Raw genomic sequence first — 23,437 nt, 5'->3', positions numbered from 1 at the left:
CTCGTAGCAAAGGAATTAAGGGATCCGGAGTTTCCGCATCGGTTATTCTTAAAGCGCTTGTGATTATATATATATATATATATATATATATATGTTTTTTTTAATTTAAGGTATGTCCAGGCTCCAGTGACAGAAAGTCCTCGGCCTCTCTGGTGCGCTGTAGATGCTGCGGGCAGTCAGCGGGCGTCATCGGGGTTGTTGTTGTTTTTTTTATGTTGTGACGGCGCAAACCGGTGAAGCAGCCAATGAGTCAGCAGCTCATCGGGGTTTATTTTACCTAACCTAATATATATAAATATCTATATTTATAAAAAACAGAGCAGCTCCTTGCGGAAGAAACCTGCTCGTTTTTGTTTTCTTTTACTAAGTTCGGTTTTCAGAGGTAACAATGGCAGTTCCCGTAGCTGCGTTACAACTGACCGCATCGTCCAGCCCGGGTCTGCTGGAGCACAACATTCACATCAGCGACAGAGATTTGGGAATGATTTCAAATCACAGCGACACCGACACCCTGCCTTTACACTCTCCGTGGACTTTCTGGCTTGACAGGTAAGAAACTGTTTTGTGGTTGTTGTTGTTTTTTTTTTAATCTCCAGCAAGTGTCAGGCAGGTGAAGTCTTTGGAGCTGACCTGTTCAGGAGAACAAAGAAATCTCTCAGCCCCCCCCCCCCCCCCCCGGTGTAAATCAGTCGTTATTGATGTGTTTACAGGGATTATCTGCCTTAATAATTAAAAAAAAACAACATTACAGCAACAAAAACAAAAAAAAATAGCAGTTGATTGTGTTGATGTAGCTCGTGTTTTTCTTTCTGACCTACATAAACAAGTCCTCTACTCCGAAGGGTCTCCAAACGTGCAAAAGGCCCTAATTATGTCTAGCTGGCTAAACATGTTGAACTTGATTCATGTCAGACAAGGTCAATGTGAGCTTTTATGAGCACAGGTGTTATTGTTCCAAACGCGTTGAGTCACTGCTTATATGTGTGTTGCCAGGAATCACGTGTTCGATTAAAACTTATGTAGGTCAAACTTTGACTAAATTAAAAAGTTCCTAAATTAAGTTGGACACCAGCAGCAGCGAGTTACATAAGCCTCATCATTCACAGTTTGTACAAATCAAAGGGTGCTGTGTCCAAATGGGGTCAGTGTTGTTTACTGTTTACTGGCTTGTTTGTCATCTGACCCGCCCTCCCTTCACCCCAACCTGTCTGCTCAGAGGGCAGCTCTCTCAAGCATATCTGATGAATTTGGCACCGAAAAAGATGTATTTAGAACATGTCAAGCTACATGACCTGTAATATTTGCAAGTTTGCACATTTAAAAAAGAAAATAAAGATGTAATTTCATCTTTTTATTTTTTTTTTTCAGGTCTTTACCAGGAACAACTGCAGCTGAATGTGAGTCAAACCTGAAGAAAATCTACACTGTCGAGACTGTCCAGGTAAGATGCTTTTACAGTCATTTAGAGAGCACAGCTCCAACCGCAGGCACATTGCTATTACATTTGATATACAGTTGACTGACACTTTTAAATAGCAAGTTGCTAGTTGAGAGCCCAATACTCATGTATGCTCATACTAATGCATAATTTAGTTTGAACCAGTGTTATCTATACATGCTATGCATACAAGTCCCACCACAGCTTCTCTCTAAACAGCCCAAGGTTCAGTCACATTGCACATAGCATTATGTGACATTATGTCAACATGCCCCATAAGTCCTACACTAAAATAGGGTTTAGTGAACTCCTGTCTTCATGTTAAATTAAGTTTGTTAACATAGAAACTCTTGCCAATGTTGTTCTGTTACTAATTACCTAACTAGCATGCCCGGTTATTTACACCATATCATTAGTTGACTCAATTTGACTGTTATCAGACTAATGAATAAGTGGTTAGTCTCGCACATCTGTCCCAAATATACAGGCCAGTAGACGCCTTCTGAACCAATTAGTAGGTTTAGGAGGTTGTTGTCCATTTATTTCATTAATCCAATCTTCAGACTTAGAAAATGAAACCTACTAGCAGGCAGGAAGATTGATTGTTTGATTGTTTGTGACTTCTGTTGGCCAAAGTAAATATGACGGGAGCTTAAGTGGAAGTCAAGTGATGTAGTAGAACGAGTGACAAAGTCCAAGTAAAGAGGAAGTTGGGGTGGGTGGAGGGATCAAACACAGCACTGTCACCAAGGAGACCCTGTTTGTGTCCCGTGTGAAAAGTCATCATTGACTTTTTTTAAATGACATACCTAAGTCAAGTTACATAACATACACAAGTAGTGCAAGTAACACTGTTATTATATCCCACACCACGATCTTTTCCTCAGCCTCACTGAAAAATGTTCCCACTGTTCAATCGTCATATACAGACACAGTATGAACAGACTTGTGTGTTTAGTTGGCCACTGTAACACATGTGAAATATTAACTGTGTGTTCTCCCTTTGCCAGTAAATGGTTCAATAAAATACCCTGTTTCCTCTGTTCACCATGACACTGGAGTAGAACTTCTGGAGAGTTTACAACAACATACCTGGAGTGTCCAGCTTGCCACTGAGATGTAGCTATCATCTGATGAGAGGAGAGCGGAAACCACTCTGGTGACTTGAACCTGAAGATTAATGCACATTTTTTTCATCTTATTAAAGGATATTTGTAGTGTGTAATGTTTCGTGCTGGTTTGCATACAGGGAAGAAGAAAGCAATGCAAAAGGTGGTGTTTGGAAAATGAAAGTACCCAAAGAGTCCACTGTAAGTGATAAAACATATTGAAATATTTATTATGTATATTTACTATTTTCATGGCAATTAAACATATTTGTCTTCATATTTACAGTCTGCTGTGTGGAAGGAGTTGCTGTTGGCGACTATTGGAGAACAGTTCAGTGATTATTGTGCCTCTGGTAAATTACCTTGAAATTGTATTCATTATAAAAAATACCACGGCTTAAGCTCTCCGAAATTATTTCATTTTTAATTGAAAACGGCATTTCTGTAATAGGTACAAAATACTTTGTCTCTGAAATGACTTTCTCTCTCTCTGGTCCTGTTCTTACAGATGATGAAGTAGTCGGGGTCAGCGTCAGTGTGCGAGACAGAGAAGATATTGTTCAGGTCTGGAATGGAAATGCTTCTTGTGCTAACGAGTCAAACATCTTAGGAAGGATCCATGAGCTCCTTCCACAGATACCTTTCAAATCAGTGTTTTATAAACGTGAGTATTTTCTTCTTTCTATTGACAGTGGTTCATGTTTTTTTCTATTTAATGGATAAGCAAAAAATACAATGAAATGTGAGTAATTTCCCTATATTCTGTTTGCTTATTTTTCAGCACATGAGGAACACCATGCTTTTGAAGGAGGTCGATCAAGACATTAGCACATCAGAACCGTTGAGATAAACGTTATTTTTTTTGGTCAAAAACGTGTTTCGGAACATACTACTGGGGCAAATTTGGAAACAGTTGATGTGCTTAATGTATCATCTTAATTACCTAAATGTAGCCCAAGTATTATGACTGTTAGTCAATGAAATTTTAAATCGTCTAATCACTACTGTCATTCATAACAAAATACCATTATTTTAGTCAAAAGCAAAAAAGCTTTTCACTTTCATTTTATCAATGGCAGTGTTTGTATGTTTTTATACTGCAAAGTTTTACAAAACTGTTAACAAAACAGCAGATCATGTACAGCCAGATTTTTTAGATGTATTTTAGCTTATTTTGTGCAGTTTTCTGAGCACAGAAAAAGCTAGGTCTTTTAATTATATCTCATTTTTAGGATTTAAGAGGAGACCGAGTTTTACAAAGCAAACCTTAATAGTAACAATACATTACAAGGCTTCTGTAGTCAGCTTTTTTTTGTGTGTGTGTGTGTGTGTGTAAATTACAGCCAAAATACTGTTGCCTGTATTGGACAAAATACATAGTTAGTATGCTGTAAGGCTGATATTTGAGCAGTAAATTGCACATTCTTTTTTTATATTTTGTTGTGTAGGATATGATTTGACGGTGCAAGGAATATTTTGTTGTTAAAATAAAATGACCTCAGTACACGAAACACTTTGAGTAGATGCTTAGAAATATATGCAATCATTTCTATTCTGTAGATTTTGTGGCAAATTTGCTGTGTTGTGGTTGTATTTTGTTCAAGCCTCTGCCCTAAATCAAGCACTTTGTTTTTTACCATGTGTATAAAACACCTGATAGTCCCTCAAGGATTATATAGATTTGTGATACCAGAGACCAAATATACTTTGGTTTTGTGTCACCTTTTCTGATGAAGTGTGAAGCTGTTTTTTGTGTGTTTTTTTTCATGCTCGCCCGAGGAAAAATGAACAGAAACACGTGACACCGAAATTTCTCACAGGAGCACAAAACTGAAAGATGTTGCTGTTCTGAGCCTCTTTTAATATATTTGTCGAAATCACAGGTGTTTGTTGAAGTGAGGCTGTGTCTGCGGCAAGGCTAAAAGTGCTTGAATCTAGATCATTAGAGGGGGTTACTGCTATGTTGAAACATCTTAAATTTCTCTCAAATCCAAAGCTTTAAAACTTTTTTTCTCTGTGGTCTTTTAAGTAGCAGGCTGTATTTGTATCACTGAAAAACATGGTCACGTTGGGGAAATGTTGAACTTCATGTAATTTACGTCTCACCAAAGGCGCCTTTCCCGTGTTGTTTTTGTGTATGAGTGGCTGCATAGGCCAGAGGTGATTTTTTTTTTGTTTGTTTAGTACTAGTACTGTAATATAAAGATGTTTGAGGTCATTTCTGGAATATGCATTGAAACCTACAGAGAGACTGCTGCTGTGATTTATCAATCAAATGTTGAAGTGTTCGTGATTATGATGGCTCTGTTTAGGTTCTTTGCTAAATCAGTAATACTGACAGGGAGGAGTTAGTTTTCAAACCATAGACTTTGCCAAACTTTTTTCATTTTCCCAGTGTTGTTCTCTTGTTTCTGTATTAATGTTAAAAGCACATATTGTAGAATGAGAATACTGTTCCCTTGCACATAAACCGACAACCGCTCACTTCAGATCTCAGACCTTGTACTGATTGTTGATCTTGGATGGTGCCTTGTGTTTATCAGCGGTTTACAATGTTAAAGTCCTCTGTGTTCAGCATGTTGAAATTGTATCTAGTCATGTTTCTCTATTAGTTTTACATGTGTTGAAAATTAAAAATAAAGACACTTAAACCTTTAGCTTTTGCTATTTGGAATAAGTACATTGTAGTAATTCATTTAATATTACACTTAATGAAAAACTGCAGACTTTTTTTTTTTTTTTTTAGAAAAGATGGTTAGGTCATTATCGTCAAGGTGTACATTTTAAGTACTGAGGTTTGTACTTGAATGAGATCATATTTTTTTTCCCTTGACATACATTTCAATCAAATATCACATTAGAATGTATTAATAAATGTAAGGCAGTTCATTGCTATGGAGACACTGGATTTGATATAGTAAAAAAAAGAAGCTATAAAGTAAATATCTCAAATCCTGCATACTTCTTACCTTTTGTAAAAAAAAATTTTTTTAAAAATACCAGTGAATACAATGTACAGTTATTTCAAATTGAATAACCAAAGACAACCCTTCACTTTGCTGAACAGCATATAGTATTATCTACTTAAGAACTATGTAGTTCATTGTTGTTCATGGTAATCCCGCTTCACTTGCTTTTGTGATTTTTGTACGGTAGCTGCTGCAACATGATCATTTTTACCTTTGGGATTTATAACATATTTGTATCCACACATCTAGCTACCAGCAGCTAGCAGCCAGAATGAAAATATCTCCCTCTTGTGGTCTCATTAAAGCATAGGCTTAAAAATGTTTCAGAAGAGGGCTTCCAGAGTAACGCAGATTTCATCTCTAAAGTCTGGTCATTTTACAGACCAATATTATATTACACTGAAGATTGTTAGTTTTTGCAGTGAACGGCAATATCTGCAGCATCACTGAGGCACAAGTTGTGCAATGTGAACAACCTTTTGGGCCATATTTCAGCCCCTGCTCAAGGTATTGAGCAACATTTTGTATAGTTATATATTTGGATGATACAAACTATGAAATGAGACAAAATTACATTGTATATGGAGAGTTTCTGGTCAGTAATGCAGGGAAGCTTATCTGCTTTTGCACTGGACTCAGAACCCTCCCTCCATAGTGCATACTATTGCAATAATTTATTATTTTTTAACAGCAGTTATAAGTCCATCATTTCCATTTTTCAGGGGATTTGACTCTCTTCATAAAGGTAATGACATGTTATTTCTGTTGCGTTGAGTAAGAGATGTGAGGTTTTTCAGGATGAACTGAGCTGAGGATGGAACTTTTAATTACTAATAAATATATTACTTTAAGCATTTATTTTTCTTGAACAAAGTAATACTTCATATTTTTCTCTCCTTGTTCTAGTCATTTCCCCTCAATTTAGTAAAGGGCCCTTTTCAAGATCCATTTAAAAATTGTCATTGTTATTTTGAAAGCCAATCAAATGCACCTACCTTAACATTCGTACTATTGTTTACTTAATAGATGGTTGATATAGTCTGATATTTGTCTACTTCTGGTGAGATTTTTTTTTGTCATTTTATTGCTTCTTTAAATTGCTATTTCTCTCATTTTACAATTAAAATATCCATACGGTGCACAGAACTATCTTTTTTTTTAACAGTAGGACTGTTAATGATCTGTTCAACGAAAAGGATACTGTCACTTTTTTTTTTTTTCTTGGGTTATGCGTCAAAATTCAAGCTAATCTGAAATAGTCCGCGTGTGAAAATGACGTCACCATTGTTTACTTTTACTTAAGCCACGCCCTCTGTTAGCAACTTGTGGCTAGCTCGCTACCGAGAAAGGCAACAGCACCGAGGGCTTCTCTTCAGACACCACCCCGACGCGAAGACTGTCCGCTCGCACATAAATCTGTAAGTACACGTCGACTCAACCGCTCGCGTACGCCCCGCTGAACGAATATTGAATTTAAAGGGTGTATTTATCGTGATATTACCGGGTGGTAAAAACGAAGACTTAAAAGAGGAGAGAAACGTTTCTCGTAAGCTAGCGTCGGGACTACCGCTAGCTTTTGTTGTAGCTGCTGTTAACGTAAGCGCTTACCTGCAATTTTCGCCGTGAAACTTATTTCCCGTTACGGTTGTAATAGGTCGCCAAACAATCGCGGCCGTACGTGACTAAATCAGCCGCGTAGTTGAATAGGCCAGACTTTTAAACCTCCTGCTTTTCTACGGTTAAATGCCGTTTAAGCTAAAGGCTCAAGTCCTCAACGGAAACCTCGGGAGCGCAATGGTCGGTCGGTGTTAACGGATGTAGATTCACACTGCGTTTGAGATCATTTCACGATAATCTCATCGCAGTGGTGAAAACTAAACGAAATAAGTACCGTCAGATGAGCGTTCATTCATGTCGCGGCGGGTCCGGTTTTAGGGTGTCGGTCGCGGGTTGAAATGTTCGGCTGCGCGGTAGTTCGGTGTAACGTTAAGTTAACTTGGAGCAATATGAACTCTTGCTTCCCGAAATGTGACTCCCGAGGCATATGATTGAAACCGATTATAACTTTCCGCGGCGTTTAAAAATCTTACGCAAACAAAATCACTCGTCTAAACTGACCCTCCGGATTTAAGGCGATTGGTAAAATGACCGGTCGAGGAAACCGAAAGCGATGCAGACTGAAACCCAGGATAAGTAACTGTTGTAGTCGGTGCAGGGACTAACTCAAATATGAACTGTATAATGGTTTAGATCCAGCTGTTTTTTTTTTTTAGTAGTAGATAAGACATAGTAATACTTGGATATTTCTGACTGGATTACAACTTGGATTACAATATCTGCATTTGTACTGCTGCTGCAAAAAAAAAAACAACAACTCATGAAATTAATTATTGTAGACAACCTTTGTTATTGTTGATTTAAGCATGTTAACCTGTTAAAACATCAGTTTAATTATGAGGGAATTATGGTGGATATCGGCGCTTGCTTAGTATCACTCTTATTTAGGCATCATTGAGTTGTAGGTTAGGGTATTTTACGATTGAAGCTTTCTTTTATTACAGGTAATCATACTAGTTCTAACAATAATGAATAATGGTGTGTGTGACGTGGAACCAGGTGGGAAAAACATGTTCTTGCCAGTTGTTTTCCATGTCATGAGGAAAAGCCTCTTTGCAGTGTTTCCTTTAAAAAAAAAAAAAAAAAAAAATTGAAGCGTGGTGGTGTCTATTGTTGGAAAGTTGCCACTGGGGTGACAACATTTTACATACAGGAAGAATTCATCATGTACTTATTATTCAGCCCATCCCAATAATGGATGCACTGCAACACAGCTGGATACCATAGCTGCTTTATTGTTGTCATAATGAAACTGATGAGAAATTGACATCGCATTTAGCCGGGTTCTAACAATTAAAGTCACCCCCAACCTTTTCAAAAATGTCCACAGGAAACACTGCCGTTTGTCTTCAGAAGTAATCCTGATCCCGAAAGAAAAAGTAAACAGTGCTGACCCAACCAACAGCTGCCTGGCTTGATCAGAATTTGGTTTTAGTTCTAGACTTCTGAAAGTACCTCATTTTGTTTTAAACAATCTACTGGAAGTTAACACTTGTTTATGACACATCACTGCACCTAGACATAACTTACTATTTAGTAGTCATCTCTTAGTCATTTTCAAATGTTTTTTTCTTCTTCTTTAGTTTGTTTCTGGAAAACTGTTGGTCCTGTTTTGGTCCTAACTTCATCGCAGTGCATGTAGTTTAATCAGATCATCAGTCAGATGCTGACAAAATGTTGACATTAACTTTCGGTCGTGCCTAACTGTTGATTTGATTAACAAATTAATTAGAGTATGTGACTTTTGGTAATGCTGAAAATAATGACATTATGCTCGAGTCCTTGCGGCCTGTGTCTTTTCATGCTTTCTGTGGCGCTTTCTATCTGCTCATATTATTTGTTTGCACACTTTATTTACCTTTGTTTACGCTGCTTAGCTTTTGACTCAAACACTCCCAAGCTGTATACATAAAAGCCTACTTGTGCATTGTACTACCTGCCACAGCCGTTTATCGCACCACCTGGTTAATGGTAAATTGTTCCAGAAGGAAGATATGTTTGCACATAAACACGGACCCAGGGCCCCTGTGTTTACAGTAGTCATGGCAGCACTCGGTTATTCAACAAATAGACCTAACATCTTCCTCTCCCACTTGTAGAGGAGTGTGTTTGTATTGGTGGGTAGGGCTGTGACACTGTAGTTCGTAACCGTCAGTGCTGTAGCTTTTTTACGAATGGCACAAGTTAAGTTTTCGTCACACGGTAATGGTCATTTCAGAGACTATTGAATGTTGTTGAATTTGTCTTGAAGAATAGACCTCTCATCACCTTATGAAGTCACAGCTGTCTCAAAATCATTCAGACAGTGGTACACTACGTGTCTGCTCTCTGAATTTCACCATATTATACTGCTGTGTCCAGTTGTTTTCATTAACACTCATTTTCTTTCCCAGGTCAGTGAAGTCCAGATGCATGAGTCTCGGTCAGAACCAACAAGCCACACCATTCAAACCACTCAGACAGAGAACGGAAATCATACTGAGAATGAGAGTCGACTGAGGAGTAGCCAGACTCCTCCTCCAGAGGCACCCAGGGTCAGTCATTCTCCTCTGCTCAACACATCGCATTTAGATTTTTATAAGCATATGTATGAGTGTTATAAATCTATTAATCTATGCATCGCTGAGTCTGCCTCATATTCCCCAAAAATACAACACAATGATGAAGCTACACGTGTAGGATAAAAGCAATTACTCTTTTGAGTGTTATTTAATTGTAAATACAGTATTTTCACCTTATGGGCTAATTGTTTGGCAAAAAGGAAAGTCATTCATATTCGTCACCTTGAACTCAAGAGATTGAAATTTGCACTTGTTCCCCCCCCCTCCCCAATTCTTTCATATTTTATAGTCAAAATGATTTATTAATTGAGAAAATCTGCAGATTGATCAATACTGAAAATAATCTTAAATTGCATCTCTGTTAAGATCTAATATTTTGGGGCTTTTACAAATTCAAGTGAAATTAATACATATTAATATTTGCTGCTTGTTGCTGATGTTATCCTTAGAGGCATATGATCAAAACCATCGAGATTCTAAAAAAATGTGCGGTGAAAGAAAGAAACTCAAAAGTTTAGCATTGACATAATCTCGGACAGATCATACTTAAATGTAATAAAAATAATTTTAAAAAAAACGCAAGTTTAAACCTTTTTTGGGCGACTGGGTTCCCAATTCACAGTAATTTGCTGCTGTTCTTAGCTTCATATGATAGTAAAGATATTTTGGTTTCAAGGTGTGCGTTGGACAAAACAAGCAATTTGAAGCCGTCACTGAATGGTTTAGAAAATTATGATCTTATTTTATTGCCCAAATTATTTATTTTTTTGAATAGAAAATCGACAGATAAGGAGGTAATTAATTTTGAGTTGCTGCCCTAAAGCAAGTTATGTTGTGTTCAGAAATGCTTTAATGTTTTTCTGTGGAGGGCTGTTTTGTTATTGTGTGCACCACACAGCTGTATAGGGGAAAGTGTAAATGTTTGTCCTCTGTGCTACAGATGTGATCCAACTGATGCACCTGCTTTTCCTTCACTAAAGTGTGACTAGTTATTCCTTATTTTAAGCTGTGCATAGCTAGTCTGCTATCCAAACGCTACATATTGAATTCATACCAGGTAGATTATGATGTGGGACCCCAGTGCACTCGCCTTACTGCTAGAAGAGAATTTGAGGGACTTTGTTTTGCCTTTTTAACATGTAAATGCATCCCTGAACGTTTTACTTTGTTTGTCTCGGTTTCTTTCAAACTGCAATGTTTTATATTTATGCTGAAGGGAAGCGCCGAGATGGTGGGGGAGGTGGTGCTGGGATTTAAAAGGGGGGGGGGGAGGGAGGGAGGGAGGGAGGGATGGAGGGAGGGAACAACTCCTGCTGGGTGGAGGGATCAGTGTTAATAATGTTATTTTGTTTATAGTCACATCATGACAGTTAGCAAGGCTGTGTTAGATTGTCGGGCAGAACGTCGTTTCTGAGCAGTATTTGTCTTTTTCAGTGTCCAGACAGACTTTTCAATGGAGACTATCAGGTTGGTTCAACTCATTCTTTATTTATTCTGTGATATTATTCTAGCAGTCTTTTTTTTTTCTTTCTTTCTTTCTTTTTCTTCTTTTTTTTTCTTAGCAGGCTTTTAAAAGATATTTTGCTTAATTAAAATGCGTATGTGTGTCTGTGCATGAAAAGTGATGTCAAATCTTTGTGGTCGTGTAATTAAATATTATTAGATTTCATCCTATTAAACTCAACTCCAGTTGAGTTTATTACCATGTACATGTGTTTTCTTAAAATGTTACTCTTTCGAGAGCCACACCCATTAGAGCATATTAGCACGTATTAAATCTCACTCATAAGGAGAGACAGCATATTGTGTTTGTTTTTCAGCAAGTTTTCAGCATTTCTATTTGCTGTCAGTCATCTCGGAGTTCACAAGACCAGTCTTGCGGGAACAGATCTGTGTTTACACTCAGTTGCTCACTGGTATGACTTTCAACAATAACAACAACAGAAGATGTTTGGACTTGCTGGCTACCATAGCAACAGGGATTAGGCAAAGGCTGTTGTTGTGTTGATGGTGTCCACAGAAAAATAGAGGGGCCAACTGGCTCTGTCTGTGGGATAGACCTGTTTTCATTGCTTTGGTGGCCACCTCTGCAGCATTGAATTTCATAAGAAAGGACAAACTAGGAGGCAGTCATCTGTTATTGTTAGCCCAAAGCCTGTGTGAAATTCACTGTCAGTTTGTTTACCTGATTCAAAACAGGCTCTGCCTTGGAGAGAAATGTTTGTTTGTGGTTCAGACCTTAATTAAAATACGAATCTCAAGTTCTGTTTTCGTAAACAGGCTCTGTATGCTTTTTTTTATTCATTATTTATATCTCCTGTGCAATTTTGATTACTCTGTTTATGTTTACTGTAAACATCCCTTGAGCTGTGAGGCTTGACAGCGAGGGGGAGGGTGTGGTAATTTGCTGCGTGCCTAGCAGAGGATGTTGTTGTTGTTTTTGTGGTACTGGTTGTTGTTGTTTTGATGGAGTCTTAATTCCCCTAAGCCATCTGGGGTTGTTGTTGTTGTTGTTGTTCATCTTATTTTTGTTCGGTTCATTTTTAGCTGTCATGGCAGAGGAGTCAGTTTAGCTTTCCTCACATTTCAGTGAATGTTGAAATAATAAGCAGTGCTGTGAATAACTGTCAAATATTTTTCAAATTTGAGCAAGAGGTGTAGGAGTATAGCTGCAAGTCTAAGAAGACAAATAGATTGAACAAAAATATATCAGCTGCATATATTTTGATTGTATTTATAATCATTTGTAAACCCCACAATGGGGTTAAAGCTGATTTCAGCTTCTTTAATGTGAGGATTTGATGGCTTTCTTTATAATACAAACTGAATATCTTTGCACAAACAGGACATCTGAAGATGAATAAATTAGAACTCTCTTCCCTTTTTATTTCATAGAGAAAACTATAAGTTGTTAATGGAGAAAATAATTGTCAGATTAATGAATGATGAAAACAGTCCTACACAAGTGTGGTTTTGACATTAATAAATGTGTGTTGTGTTCCAGACCAAGTTATTAACTAAATTTACATAAATGCATTTGAGAGAAAGTCCGATAATACATTGACATTTACTGATATAACCTGATTACCGCAAATATTCCAAACATGAAATATATATATATATCTGCCTTTGTTGTATAATTGTTCATCAATAGCTTTTGTTTATTATTTAGATTTTTTTTTTCTTTTTTTTTTCCTCCAATATGTACCTAGAGGTAATCTAGCTTCTTCACCTCCCTACTACAAGGTTGTTTAAACATTGCATATCTTAAATACACATATTAATCACATTAGTACTTGGCATCCTGAAAAGCTTTTCTCGCCTTTCCATGGAACAGCAGTGGAGTTTACCGAGAGAACAGACTCTGTAGTGAGAGTGCGCACACATTTCTCTGTGTGTGTGCGCATGTGTTCTAATTTCACAAATAACCTACTGTTCAGCTGTGAAGCCCCTTTTAGACTTGTTTATTTCAATTTCCGCTTTAGTTGAACTTTGAATTTAATTATATTGGATACAAGTATACACGACTGCAAGTGATGTTTCTTTTTCATCCTTCTGTCACAGTAAAAAAAAAAAAAAAAAAAAAAATCCTGTCTGAAGTATTTGTTTTTTTTGCTCATTTAATCTTTTTAAAAGCCCTGATACAAACATACACATACAGTTAAGGACCAAGAAAGCCTGTTAGTCCAGCATAATTATAACGGTGTCCGGTAATCCCTTTTCCTGATTAAGGTGATGCACTTTTTGTTTACATGTAAGTGCACTGATGGTCTGCACTGGAATGCTGTCCAAGTAGATTTGCTGTAAGTAGCATGTAAGCTCAACCAGAACATCCCACATACTGCGTGTTGTATTTCCGCTGCTTGTCACTGCAGTGTTTGCGCCCATTGAACGTTCTCTTTGAAACGTCCCGTCACAGACTTCACCTCCACCGTGTCTCCACGTTTTCTTTTTTTTTTTTTTTTTTTCCCCGCTCACCGTTTTCTTCTTGTTTCTTCCTGTGAAGGTTCCACTGTCTTTGTCCATGATGACCCCACCAGCAGAGGCTCCACAGCAGCTTCAGCAGACACCACAGCAGCAGATCCTCACTCCTCAGCAGCTCCAAGCCCTGCTCCAGCAGCAGAAAGCACTCATGTTACACCAGGTAACGCATGTCCAGTCTATATCTTATTCCGCCTTGGACACAATCCCTATGTTTTGCTTAACTCCAATTGTATCATCATGTCTGCAGCAACAAATTCAAGAGGTTTTCAAGAATCAACAAGAGCAGCTAAATATACAGCTGCTGCAACAGAAGAATGCTGGGATTGTCAGTCAGGAGGTAACTATTATTTGTTAAGCACCGCTTCTATCAGCTTATGAATATTTAACCACCGTACAAACATTTAAGAGGCAACAAGGAGAATCAATACTATATTATTAGGGATATTGGGGAGAAGGCTGCAGTTCAGCTCAGTAGTACTGAACGTTAAATGAATACAGTTGAACCTGGAACACCACCAGGTTTAACTGTATTCATTTTCAGCTTCTTGTAGTGTGTAAGGAATACAACAACAACAAAAAAAGCACTTGGGTGGACTATTAATGGTAACGGATTGGAATTATATTTGAGGTGTCCACAGCTGTGGAAGATCATTTTTCAGATCTTCTATTAATTTGAAGCCGCTTTTTCCGCTCTTAAGTTCATTGAGTTTTTCCATTAAAGGTGCGTCACATGTCCAGAAAGTACATTTTGCTCATTCCTAGGACACATTTGCAATTGTGTGGGCTTCAGTGTACCTTCAGGTGCCTGTGCGTGCGTGCGTGCGTGCGCGCGCGCGCATCTATTTGCAAGACAGCATGACATCATCCACCTGTCCTGCATCCATTTGCTGTCTCAATATGTCCGACCCTTTGGCCACTATCGGAAATTCACAGGATAAGTCGACACGAGGCAGCACTTGTGGGCGTTTGGACAAGGACATATTTTGATATTTTCGAGTAAAATGTTTCAATGTTTTCCCAACACGGAATATTATGATAAAAGAAGGTGTGAGGAAGATACCGACTTGATGTTCTGTCAATCCTGTGTTGCAGCTGACAGCCCAGCAGATTGCCATCCAGCAGCAGCTCCTTCAGGTGCAACAGCAACATCTCCTTAACCTGCAGAGGCAAGGCCTGCTGTCTGTGCTTCCCACCTGCCTCGCTGCAGCCCCAGGTAGGCTGCGTTACACTTCCCGCTGCGCAGTTGTTCAAGGACTGAAACGCCTATAGAAATGACTTTCGGGTGGTCTTCACTCGTGCTCGCCAGTATTTTCAGTTTCAAGCCGAAGATTCCAATTGCGAGCCCTGCATGTGTGTCGTGTATTGAGAACGATTTGGATTCGATGATCTTCGGGTTATTTAGTTGACGATAGAAAGTGGCTCGCGCAAATGTAGTGGCGTGCCACTGAATTATGTAACAATTTGTCCTCGTATACTGCATGTACTATTTCAGGCTGTGAGAATGAGAGCATCCTGTCTGATGGTGGAGAGACTAGAGAGTCTTCCAGTCAGCAGTCGACCACCAACGGTCATCAAAATCTTCTGAAGAGGAGAGAAAGGTGCTTTTGAAATTTAGAATGTCTTGTCCAAACTGTAGTACAGTTGTTTATATATATAACATTATATTTTATATATATGTATGTATGTATGTATAATACATATACATATATATTTAACATATTATATATATATTTATATATATAAAATATAATGTTATATATGTATATATATTATACATAAATATAAAATATAATGAGATATATATATAAAATATAATGTTATATATATATATGTATATATATTATACATATATATATAAAATATATACATATACACATGCATACATACATATATATATATATATAAAATATAATGTTTTATATATATATACATATGTATATGTATTATACATATATATAAAATATAATGTTTTATATATATATATATATATATATATATATATATTTTATATGTAGACATGTAGGCATATATATATCCAACTTTTGTTGTGCTTAAGCTGGACCAACATGTTGACTCTAAGATGTTTTATTGAAACTGGACTGTTGTACTCTTTGCAGCGGCTCACTGGATGACAACACACAGAACAGCCATCCTCTGTATGGAAACGGCATGTGTAAATGGCCCGGCTGCGAGACTGTCTTTGGAGACTTTCAGGCATTTCTCAAGTGAGTGCCGAGACCTGCTGTACCTTCTAAAGCCGGTGTGATGTTTACCAACATCTATCACGAAGTGTACATGTACTTTGTATTTTAACAAGATTTCCTTTTAAATGTTATTTGCCCTTATTTAGTTCCTACTTGTGTTTATTACAATGCTATTATATATTTTCTCATGAATTAATACAACACTGAAGTGCGAGAGCATTTTCCCACTCTCTACCACACCTTCCTATCCGCGTAAGATCTTGTTTCTCTAAAGTATTTTTGAACGTCTCTGCAGACATTTGAACAGTGAACACACTCTGGATGACAAGAGTACAGCACAGTGTCGCGTGCAGATGCAAGTGGTTCAGCAGCTGGAACTGCAGGTAAGCGTTTGATTTCTTTTCTTTAACGCAACTCTTTTATTTATTTATTTTTCTTAAACGGACAACGACGGTGGCACTGGAGACAACAACACGCAAACAAAAAGAAAAAGCCAAGACAAAAACTTGCAGTCCTGACTTGCAAAATGAATACACACAACAACAACAAAAAAGCCAAAAATATTTCAAACTGTGGTCTGAGGTGCAGATGAAAAACTCAAATTTATTGATGCTAAATATCTGTAATTGATTAGTCGGGCTGGATACGGTTTCTAAGGTTAGCTTTGATATTAGTTTTCCACTAGAGTACGTCGACAAATCTCCCCACTCCCAAGTTCTCCGGATATTTAGCCAAAGCTGATGACATGTTTCTGTCATTTAAAATAAATACAATTTGGACTGCATGTGTACCTCCAGACTGCTCCTTCTTGTTTTTGTGTGTTGCACTTGGCTGCAGGCTCGTGTTTCTGTATGTTGCCTCTGCACCTCAGGACCACAGATTTTTGTTGTTTTCTGTTTTCCTTTTGTATGTTTGTATTTTGAAGTCCAGAGCTGCAAGTTTTAGTTCATGTTTTGCACTTCAGAGCTGTAAGAGTTTGTTTTTGTATGTTTCAACTGCACCTTAAGACCCAAGGTGTTTCAGGTTGTTGTTTTTTTTACCTTTTTTATTTCTTTTGTTTTTGTTTGTTTATGCATTTTGCACTTTACGAGTGTTAGTTACCCTGTTATTGCCACCGTAGATGACACTTTTTTCTTTTCTTCTTAGCAAAGGTTTATTTGATTGTGATATATTGGTATAATGGTGGATTAAGTCCTTTTTTATACAAACTACTCTAAATTACAACCTCACAAAGTGAACATCTAAATGTTTGCAGTTGTGGTGTGTTTTCACACCAGGTCTGGAAACCGAAGTGATGTTTTTAGATAATTACACCTCGGGATGCTAAAAAAAACAAAAAAAACAACAACTTGGTTTCCACACTGAATGTCATTTTCACGAGCTGTGAATTCACCAGCCCTCACCTTCTATTTTGGTCTTCCATCTAACTCAGCTAAAGAAGGACAAAGAGCGACTGCAAGCGATGATGGCTCACCTGAAATCCTCTGAACCCAAATCTGCAGCACAGCCTGTAAGTACCTGCCACAGCTGTTTCCTTCAATTAAAATAAGTACTGCTTTGCTTGTAGTCACACTAACATTTTGCTGACTTAACTACTTTGTGTTTTTTTGTTGTTTTTTTTCTTTCTAGGTGAATCTGTTGTCTAATGTTTCTTTCTCCCAGGCAACATTACCCAAAGGCCCTCCTCCTATGAGTCTCTCTCAGAGTGCCACAGCACCGTCCACACCCCTGACGCCACTCTCTGAATCCCCCTCAGTCCTCACCGCCAATAGCATGTTCACTGGAACCCCCGTACGGAGGCGATACAGCCGCTCTGTGAGCCAAGGTAACGGTGAGATCACGACGCACAGCCTCTATTCAACAGAAATTGACGTGGCTTGTTCATGCTGAAACATGCTTCTGCTGAGACACACTTACCCGGCACAGAAAAGTGATTACAGTTCTTATTTGTAATTATTTAATGTGATGATGACTATTTGTGTGTGCTACTTCTATTTTTAATAGTTGGAAATGTGTCATTTTTGTTTCCTGTCCATCGTGTACATATGTCTGATGTATATTGATGAGTTAATGTCTTTCCACAGATATAATTGATAATAAGGAGTTCTACTTGAGCACAGAAGTTAGACCCCCATTTACATATGCCTCTCTCATAAGACAGGTAACGTGTGCTTACGTTACACTTACTTTACACAGCCACGTGAAGCAGATCCTTTTTTATTATTATTATTATTATTATTGTTTTCATGATTTCTTTTGTCTCTTTCAGGCCATATTTGAATCACCTCGCAATCAGCTGACATTAAATGAAATCTACAACTGGTTCACAAGAAACTTTGCATATTTCAGGCGCAATGCAGCTACTTGGAAGGTAAAAATGCTCTCATGTATTTAACGTCATATGAAACTTTACTTTTCATGCATTTGATACATTTTACATTTAGTTGTAATGTAACTGGATAAATGCTGATTTAGCACTTGTGTACAGGTCCTGATTTGATTCTTTTTTTATATATATATATATATCTTCCAGAATGCAGTCAGACATAATCTTAGTCTCCATAAATGCTTCGTACGTCTGGAGAACGTGAAGGGAGCCGTGTGGACGGTAGATGAGATTGAGTTTCACAGAAGGCGGCCCCAGAAAACTGCTGGTAACGGGTACGTGTACTTTGGACATGAAGCCAGAGCGCTGTGTGTTTTCAGACATTACTCCAAGTCGGATGCTCAACATCAAAAGAACTTGACCTTGTAGCTCCACCTCATAAGTACACACAATATTTACTGTAAATAAGGCTGGGAGTTTGCAAAAAAAAAAAAAAAAATTAATCACATGTTTGTACAGGGGAATTTAGTCATTTAACCTTTAATTATACACGTGATGGTCCAAGTATGGATATTCAAGGATTAAAGGTTAGAGTACAAAGAATGGCATTTACACAGCATTAAATCAAATCCGAACACGGCATTATGGTAAAAGGGCCCAGTCAAAGATTTACAGTTCACTTGACTTGGAGCTAACCAGTGCAGACGCAGGACGCTTCCTAAAAAAAAAAAAAAGAAACATTTGATTCAACTTGGCAAATGTAATGTTTTTTGTAAATAAAATAAAGTGCCACACCTGTTGGAACTCACCCAAGACAAACTTTTGACTTTCATGTAATTTCTACAGCTCCCCCTTGATCAACTATTATTCACAAGTGAAAATGACGTGATGGTTTTATCGCTGGTTGTTAACGTCTGGCACAGATGGCTCTCATTCCGTGTGAATTTCGTCAAACAAACAGACCGAGCATCCCGATGTATCTTTTGCCAGTTCTCATCACTCAAGCAGATTGAGGGAAATGTTCTCTAAGCACCGCCCCCTTAGTTACTGTTGCCGTGTCGGACGAAAAATAAAGGCTAAGTGACCCGTGTGTTCGGCCAACTCGATGCTATCTGACTTGTTAGGGCCGGAGTTGCTCAAGTGTTGGCTGGCTAAAATGTTCTTTTCTGTCTCTTGTGGTTTTGGAAATGTAAAAAACTCAAATATACATACTTCCCTCCAAACTTTTATCAAAACCAATATCCCTCATGAAACGGCTCCAGATGCACTGCTTCAGCACGCAGACAAATCCAAACCCAACGATCACACCGTGCCGCATTACAGCTGTTGCTGAGCCGTCGCTGGTCAGAGAGAATTTGCAGGTGGACAAGAATTTGTTGTCAGTTTAATGCCAATCTATAAGTGAGATTTTTTTTTTTAAATATATAATTATTTACACCAAATAAAGCATAACATGCTATTGTATTTGTATACGAACAGATCTCTGCTGAAGAACTCCCAGAACCGGCAGAGCTTCGCTGGATCTGCTCTTCAGGTAAAAATCAATCTAATGTTTCATCCTCTTATTTTTGCATTTTGTTTTAAACCGATGTACACAATGTGAAACCGTGGGCAGGCAAAGCGTAAAGGCCTGCTCTATTAGTAGTATTATTATTATTTTTTTTTTTAAATGTTTACATTTCCATCTATGTATTGGTGCAGGACTACACATTTAAAAGCTGTTCCTTTTTTTTTTTTTCCTTCTTCAGAGTGGCGGTCTAGACTGCAACAGCTCTTTCTACAACCCGGCCGCCATGGGCAGCATCCCACTGCACTCCTTGCCTCATGTTCTCCAGGAGCAGATGAATGGAGCCCTCGGTAATGGATCTGGATACCAAAGTGACAGCAGTGCGACACAGTCTCCTCCTCAAGCTTTGTGAGCGTCCCCGTTTACCGACCTGCTGACGGTTTTGGACTCATTCGTTATTTAAAATAATCCTCATCACATGTTCCTCTTTTTTTTTTTCTTCCCCCCCCTGCTTCTTTATTAATCCAGCATTAAAGAAGAACAGGAGGATGAGGAGATATGTGAAAACTACCCCTACGAATCTCCGGAGAGCACGTACGAGCACGGCCACAGCCCAGAGATGAACCAAGATGAAGACAACGGCAGCCCGGAGAGGCCCAACCTTCATCTGGATCGTGTGCCTTCTCTCTGACTTTTGAAGTCCAAGTTCTGCACTGCGAGGCCGCCTCACTCACAGCCTGTGTGACTTTGTATCCAAAAAAAAACAAAAAAAAACAACAGCTTCATCTACATAACCAAACACTTTGTTCTTGGGGATTTCTTTTTTTTTTTTTTTTTTTTTTTTGGTATTTATCAGCATTTCTTATTTTTGGGTTTTTAACTGAGCTCTCAATTCTTTTTGTACAGTTGAATGAGATCACAAAAAAAAACACATTTGTGGAACTGTCTGTGATTTTTCTTATTTCATGTATCCCTACAAAAAAAAAAAAAAACACACAAAAAAATGGACCACGGTGAGCAGAGAAGCCAAAGGAAAGGGAACAATGATAGTTAGCACTTCACGAGGAAAGTTTCCCGCCCTCTTTATAGCTACTTTATGCTATGCTGGGGCCACGACACCTGATCTTATTTTAGTAGTCATAATATATACAAATTTGTAGAAGAAGTAAAAAAAATAAATAAAAAAAATGTTGCTTTAAAAATGAAAATGTTCACTGCCAACATGATCGGATATATTTGTATTTAAGGTATAATCAGTTGATCAAGAGAATATGTAGCTCCTTTATACTTGTTGGTCTTTTTCACCCCTTCCATGAACATTGCTGAATTTTGCTCGAACTGAGCTTGTAAGAGTAGATAAAATAGATTTACCATTATTGTAAACCAATGCATCTCTATGAATAATAAAGTCCTCATGATATATGTGAATAAAGTGTCTTTGATTTAGTTTTGCGATCGCGTTGGTGGCGAGTCGTTCTCATTCTTTGGCCCGATTCATTTATGGTTACGGCACCTGCTCTCGAGTGAAAGGCTCCTCGACGTGGTGGTATTCATTTTAACATCATGCACAAGTGTCAGCAGGCGAAGCGAACAAAAACAACGTGGCGTTGGAAGCGAGATGACACCGTTTGCATCGACGATCATTTCGTGCAAGTCATGTCGTCGCTTCCTAAATCACTATTTTGGTACGGGACGTTCTTGGCTTGACCTTTTTTTTTTTTTTTTTTATTGGTATAATTCTGTAATTGAATGGATCTTCCTCACAATTCCCACCACAGCTTTGTGGTTGTGCTTCCTGTTAGGCAGGTACTGATGCGCGTGGAGCGTGCTCACGTTGTGGGTGTGTGCACGATGATGGGATGTAGTTTGAGCTCAGCGAGGCTGCAGCTGAAGCTACTACAAGATCACAGCGTTAACAGAGTTAACTAATACAGGCGGGTCATATTAAAAGCTAATTATTTGGCAGAATTCATTAGGCGATGCAGTATGTTTGGATTTATTAGGTTGTTGTTGTTGTTGTTGTTTTTTGGTGTTATTTGAAAGACAGCGGAGTAAACAGTTTATTATTAATGGTTATTTAGGAAACCAGCATGTTGCAGTTCTGGATAATTGGCCGAGATGACGCAGTCTTTTCTATTGAGGTTATTTAGGATGTCACATTACTGCTACTCAAACAGTGCCCTCGTTGTATTGTCGCCACTTTGCCCTCCACAAGAAGTCAACTCTTTTTTTTGTTGTTTTTTTTAAAAGCCTCTGGTGAGCGATCGGGACGTAAAACACTTTTACATGAGGGGGACCGTGTGTCCTGAAGGAAGGTTGGTCACTTTACACCATGTCTGAAAAGCTGAAATACTTCAAAGTCATTGTTAAGACAGCCGCAACATAAGGGAGGAAGTTTAAACTTCAACTAAACTTAAAAAAAAAAAAAAAAGCGCCAGAAGAGTAAATGCACAAACAGTATGTTTGTGCATGTTCTTCGCAACCTACGAAACTTTTGCAAATCAATAACCTTCTCTTGTTGGAAGTTTTATTGAGCAAACCCTCCATTACGCACTTGAGAGTCTCACCACTCTTGACACGTGGACGTTGCTCTGAAATGGAACAAACACGATCGAGCAGAAACAGCAGCGTGTTGTTTTGCAACAGCCACGTTTTCTGTCGCTTGCATCATCTTTTCAGAGGGAAACACACCCTGACCGGCAGTACATCTGGGGAGAGATCATGGGAACGTTTTGGGTTTGTTTTGTTTTTTTTCCCCGCGAGAGACGCAGCCCGAGCACCGTCCCAGGGACAGAACCAGAAAAGCCGGACAGCGTTTTCCGCTTCCGGTGAAGTCCTTGGGTGTCAGTTGGATGGGGCGGATCCACAGGTTGAACATCAGCAACAGTCTCTTCTTCTTCTTCTTCTTCTGATGATGATGATTTGTACCTGCCCGACACTGGAGGCGTTATTTAACACTTACAGTTGCCGTGATGAAGCGGAGAAACCCCCGGAGCCGCTTTTGTTCGCCGTTAACCACGTTACAGAGATCACAGCTGACGTTGATTCGTGCTTTCGAGATGAATCCGTCGGGAGGGTGCGATTCCCTCTCCCGGTTTCTACTTCGCGTCCTCCGCCAGATGGCTGCGCGGCGCTGCTGCTCGTTAGTCTGACTTGTCGTTTCCACGAGTTCGTGGTCCTGCTCCTTGGTTGCACGGGAGAGTGCACTGAGCCACTGTTTTCCCCTCAAAAGAAATACATCGTGGCGTTTTAGTGGGAGGCACCGGCAGAGGCAGGACAGCTGCAACGACAAGCCGGTGGACTGGGACTGCTGCAGCGCCTTGCGAGGATACAGGTGAACTTCCACTGACATAGTAGAGGCGTGCTATCACTTACAAAGTCCCCTTTTCTGCTTTTGACCTGCAAACATGAAGAATAAACTTGAAATAAAATAACAGCATCATCATATATTTATATACAGTATATATATTTATGCTATATATATATATATATAAATAAAATAAATAAAAAAATATATATAATTTTTTTTAAATATTTATGCTATATATATATATATATTTATATATACACATTATTTCGTATAAATATGTTGTATAATAGCTCGTTTTCATTGACTTAAAATAAGTAACAGAGTTTTTGTTGAAATGCCTTTAATTTACATATATATAATTATATATATATATATATATACATACACACACACACACACACACATATATATA

The 23,437-nt window shown here is 38.4% G+C and overlaps 2 protein-coding genes across 9 annotated transcripts; both read left to right on the top strand.

Moving 5' to 3' along the window:
• The first annotated feature begins 89 nt into the window (after window positions 1-89).
• On the top strand, window positions 90-5,204 carry LOC138624321 (eukaryotic translation initiation factor 4E type 3). 2 transcript variants are annotated; one of them, XM_069704406.1, is made up of 7 exons: window positions 90-549; window positions 1,369-1,441; window positions 2,503-2,597; window positions 2,688-2,748; window positions 2,834-2,900; window positions 3,056-3,211; window positions 3,329-5,204. In XM_069704406.1, exons 1-7 carry the CDS (start codon window positions 389-391, stop codon window positions 3,373-3,375), a joined length of 660 nt encoding a protein of 219 aa, XP_069560507.1. In that variant the 5' UTR covers window positions 90-388; the 3' UTR covers window positions 3,376-5,204. The 2 variants fall into 2 exon arrangements, with proteins under 2 accessions (XP_069560507.1, XP_069560508.1); XM_069704407.1 differs by lacking the exon at window positions 90-549 and having other exon boundaries at window positions 2,500-2,597.
• Window positions 5,205-6,828: 1,624 nt separating this feature from the next.
• On the top strand, window positions 6,829-21,167 carry LOC138624318 (forkhead box protein P1-B-like). 7 transcript variants are annotated; one of them, XM_069704399.1, is made up of 17 exons: window positions 6,830-6,934; window positions 9,527-9,667; window positions 11,129-11,161; window positions 13,701-13,838; window positions 13,926-14,015; window positions 14,771-14,891; window positions 15,171-15,276; window positions 15,796-15,903; window positions 16,178-16,265; window positions 17,315-17,392; window positions 17,512-17,707; window positions 17,967-18,043; window positions 18,152-18,253; window positions 18,416-18,543; window positions 19,688-19,742; window positions 19,957-20,123; window positions 20,244-21,167. In XM_069704399.1, exons 2-17 carry the CDS (start codon window positions 9,542-9,544, stop codon window positions 20,404-20,406), a joined length of 1,776 nt encoding a protein of 591 aa, XP_069560500.1. In that variant the 5' UTR covers window positions 6,830-6,934; window positions 9,527-9,541; the 3' UTR covers window positions 20,407-21,167. The 7 variants fall into 7 exon arrangements, with proteins under 7 accessions (XP_069560497.1, XP_069560496.1, XP_069560498.1 ...); XM_069704398.1 differs by having other exon boundaries at window positions 17,512-17,713; XM_069704396.1 differs by having other exon boundaries at window positions 6,829-6,934; window positions 13,701-14,015.
• The last annotated feature ends 2,270 nt before the right edge of the window (window positions 21,168-23,437 follow it).

The sequence above is a fragment of the Brachyistius frenatus genome, unplaced genomic scaffold (genome assembly GCF_029030835.1).
Source record: "Brachyistius frenatus isolate BFR_SWC_R1_liver_20210118 unplaced genomic scaffold, ASM2903083v1 Contig_50, whole genome shotgun sequence".
In the NCBI taxonomy this organism is placed as follows: domain Eukaryota; kingdom Metazoa; phylum Chordata; class Actinopteri; family Embiotocidae; genus Brachyistius; species Brachyistius frenatus.
The sequence above is the reverse complement of the archived record's forward strand: the minus strand, read 5'-3'. Positions and strand labels throughout refer to the sequence as shown.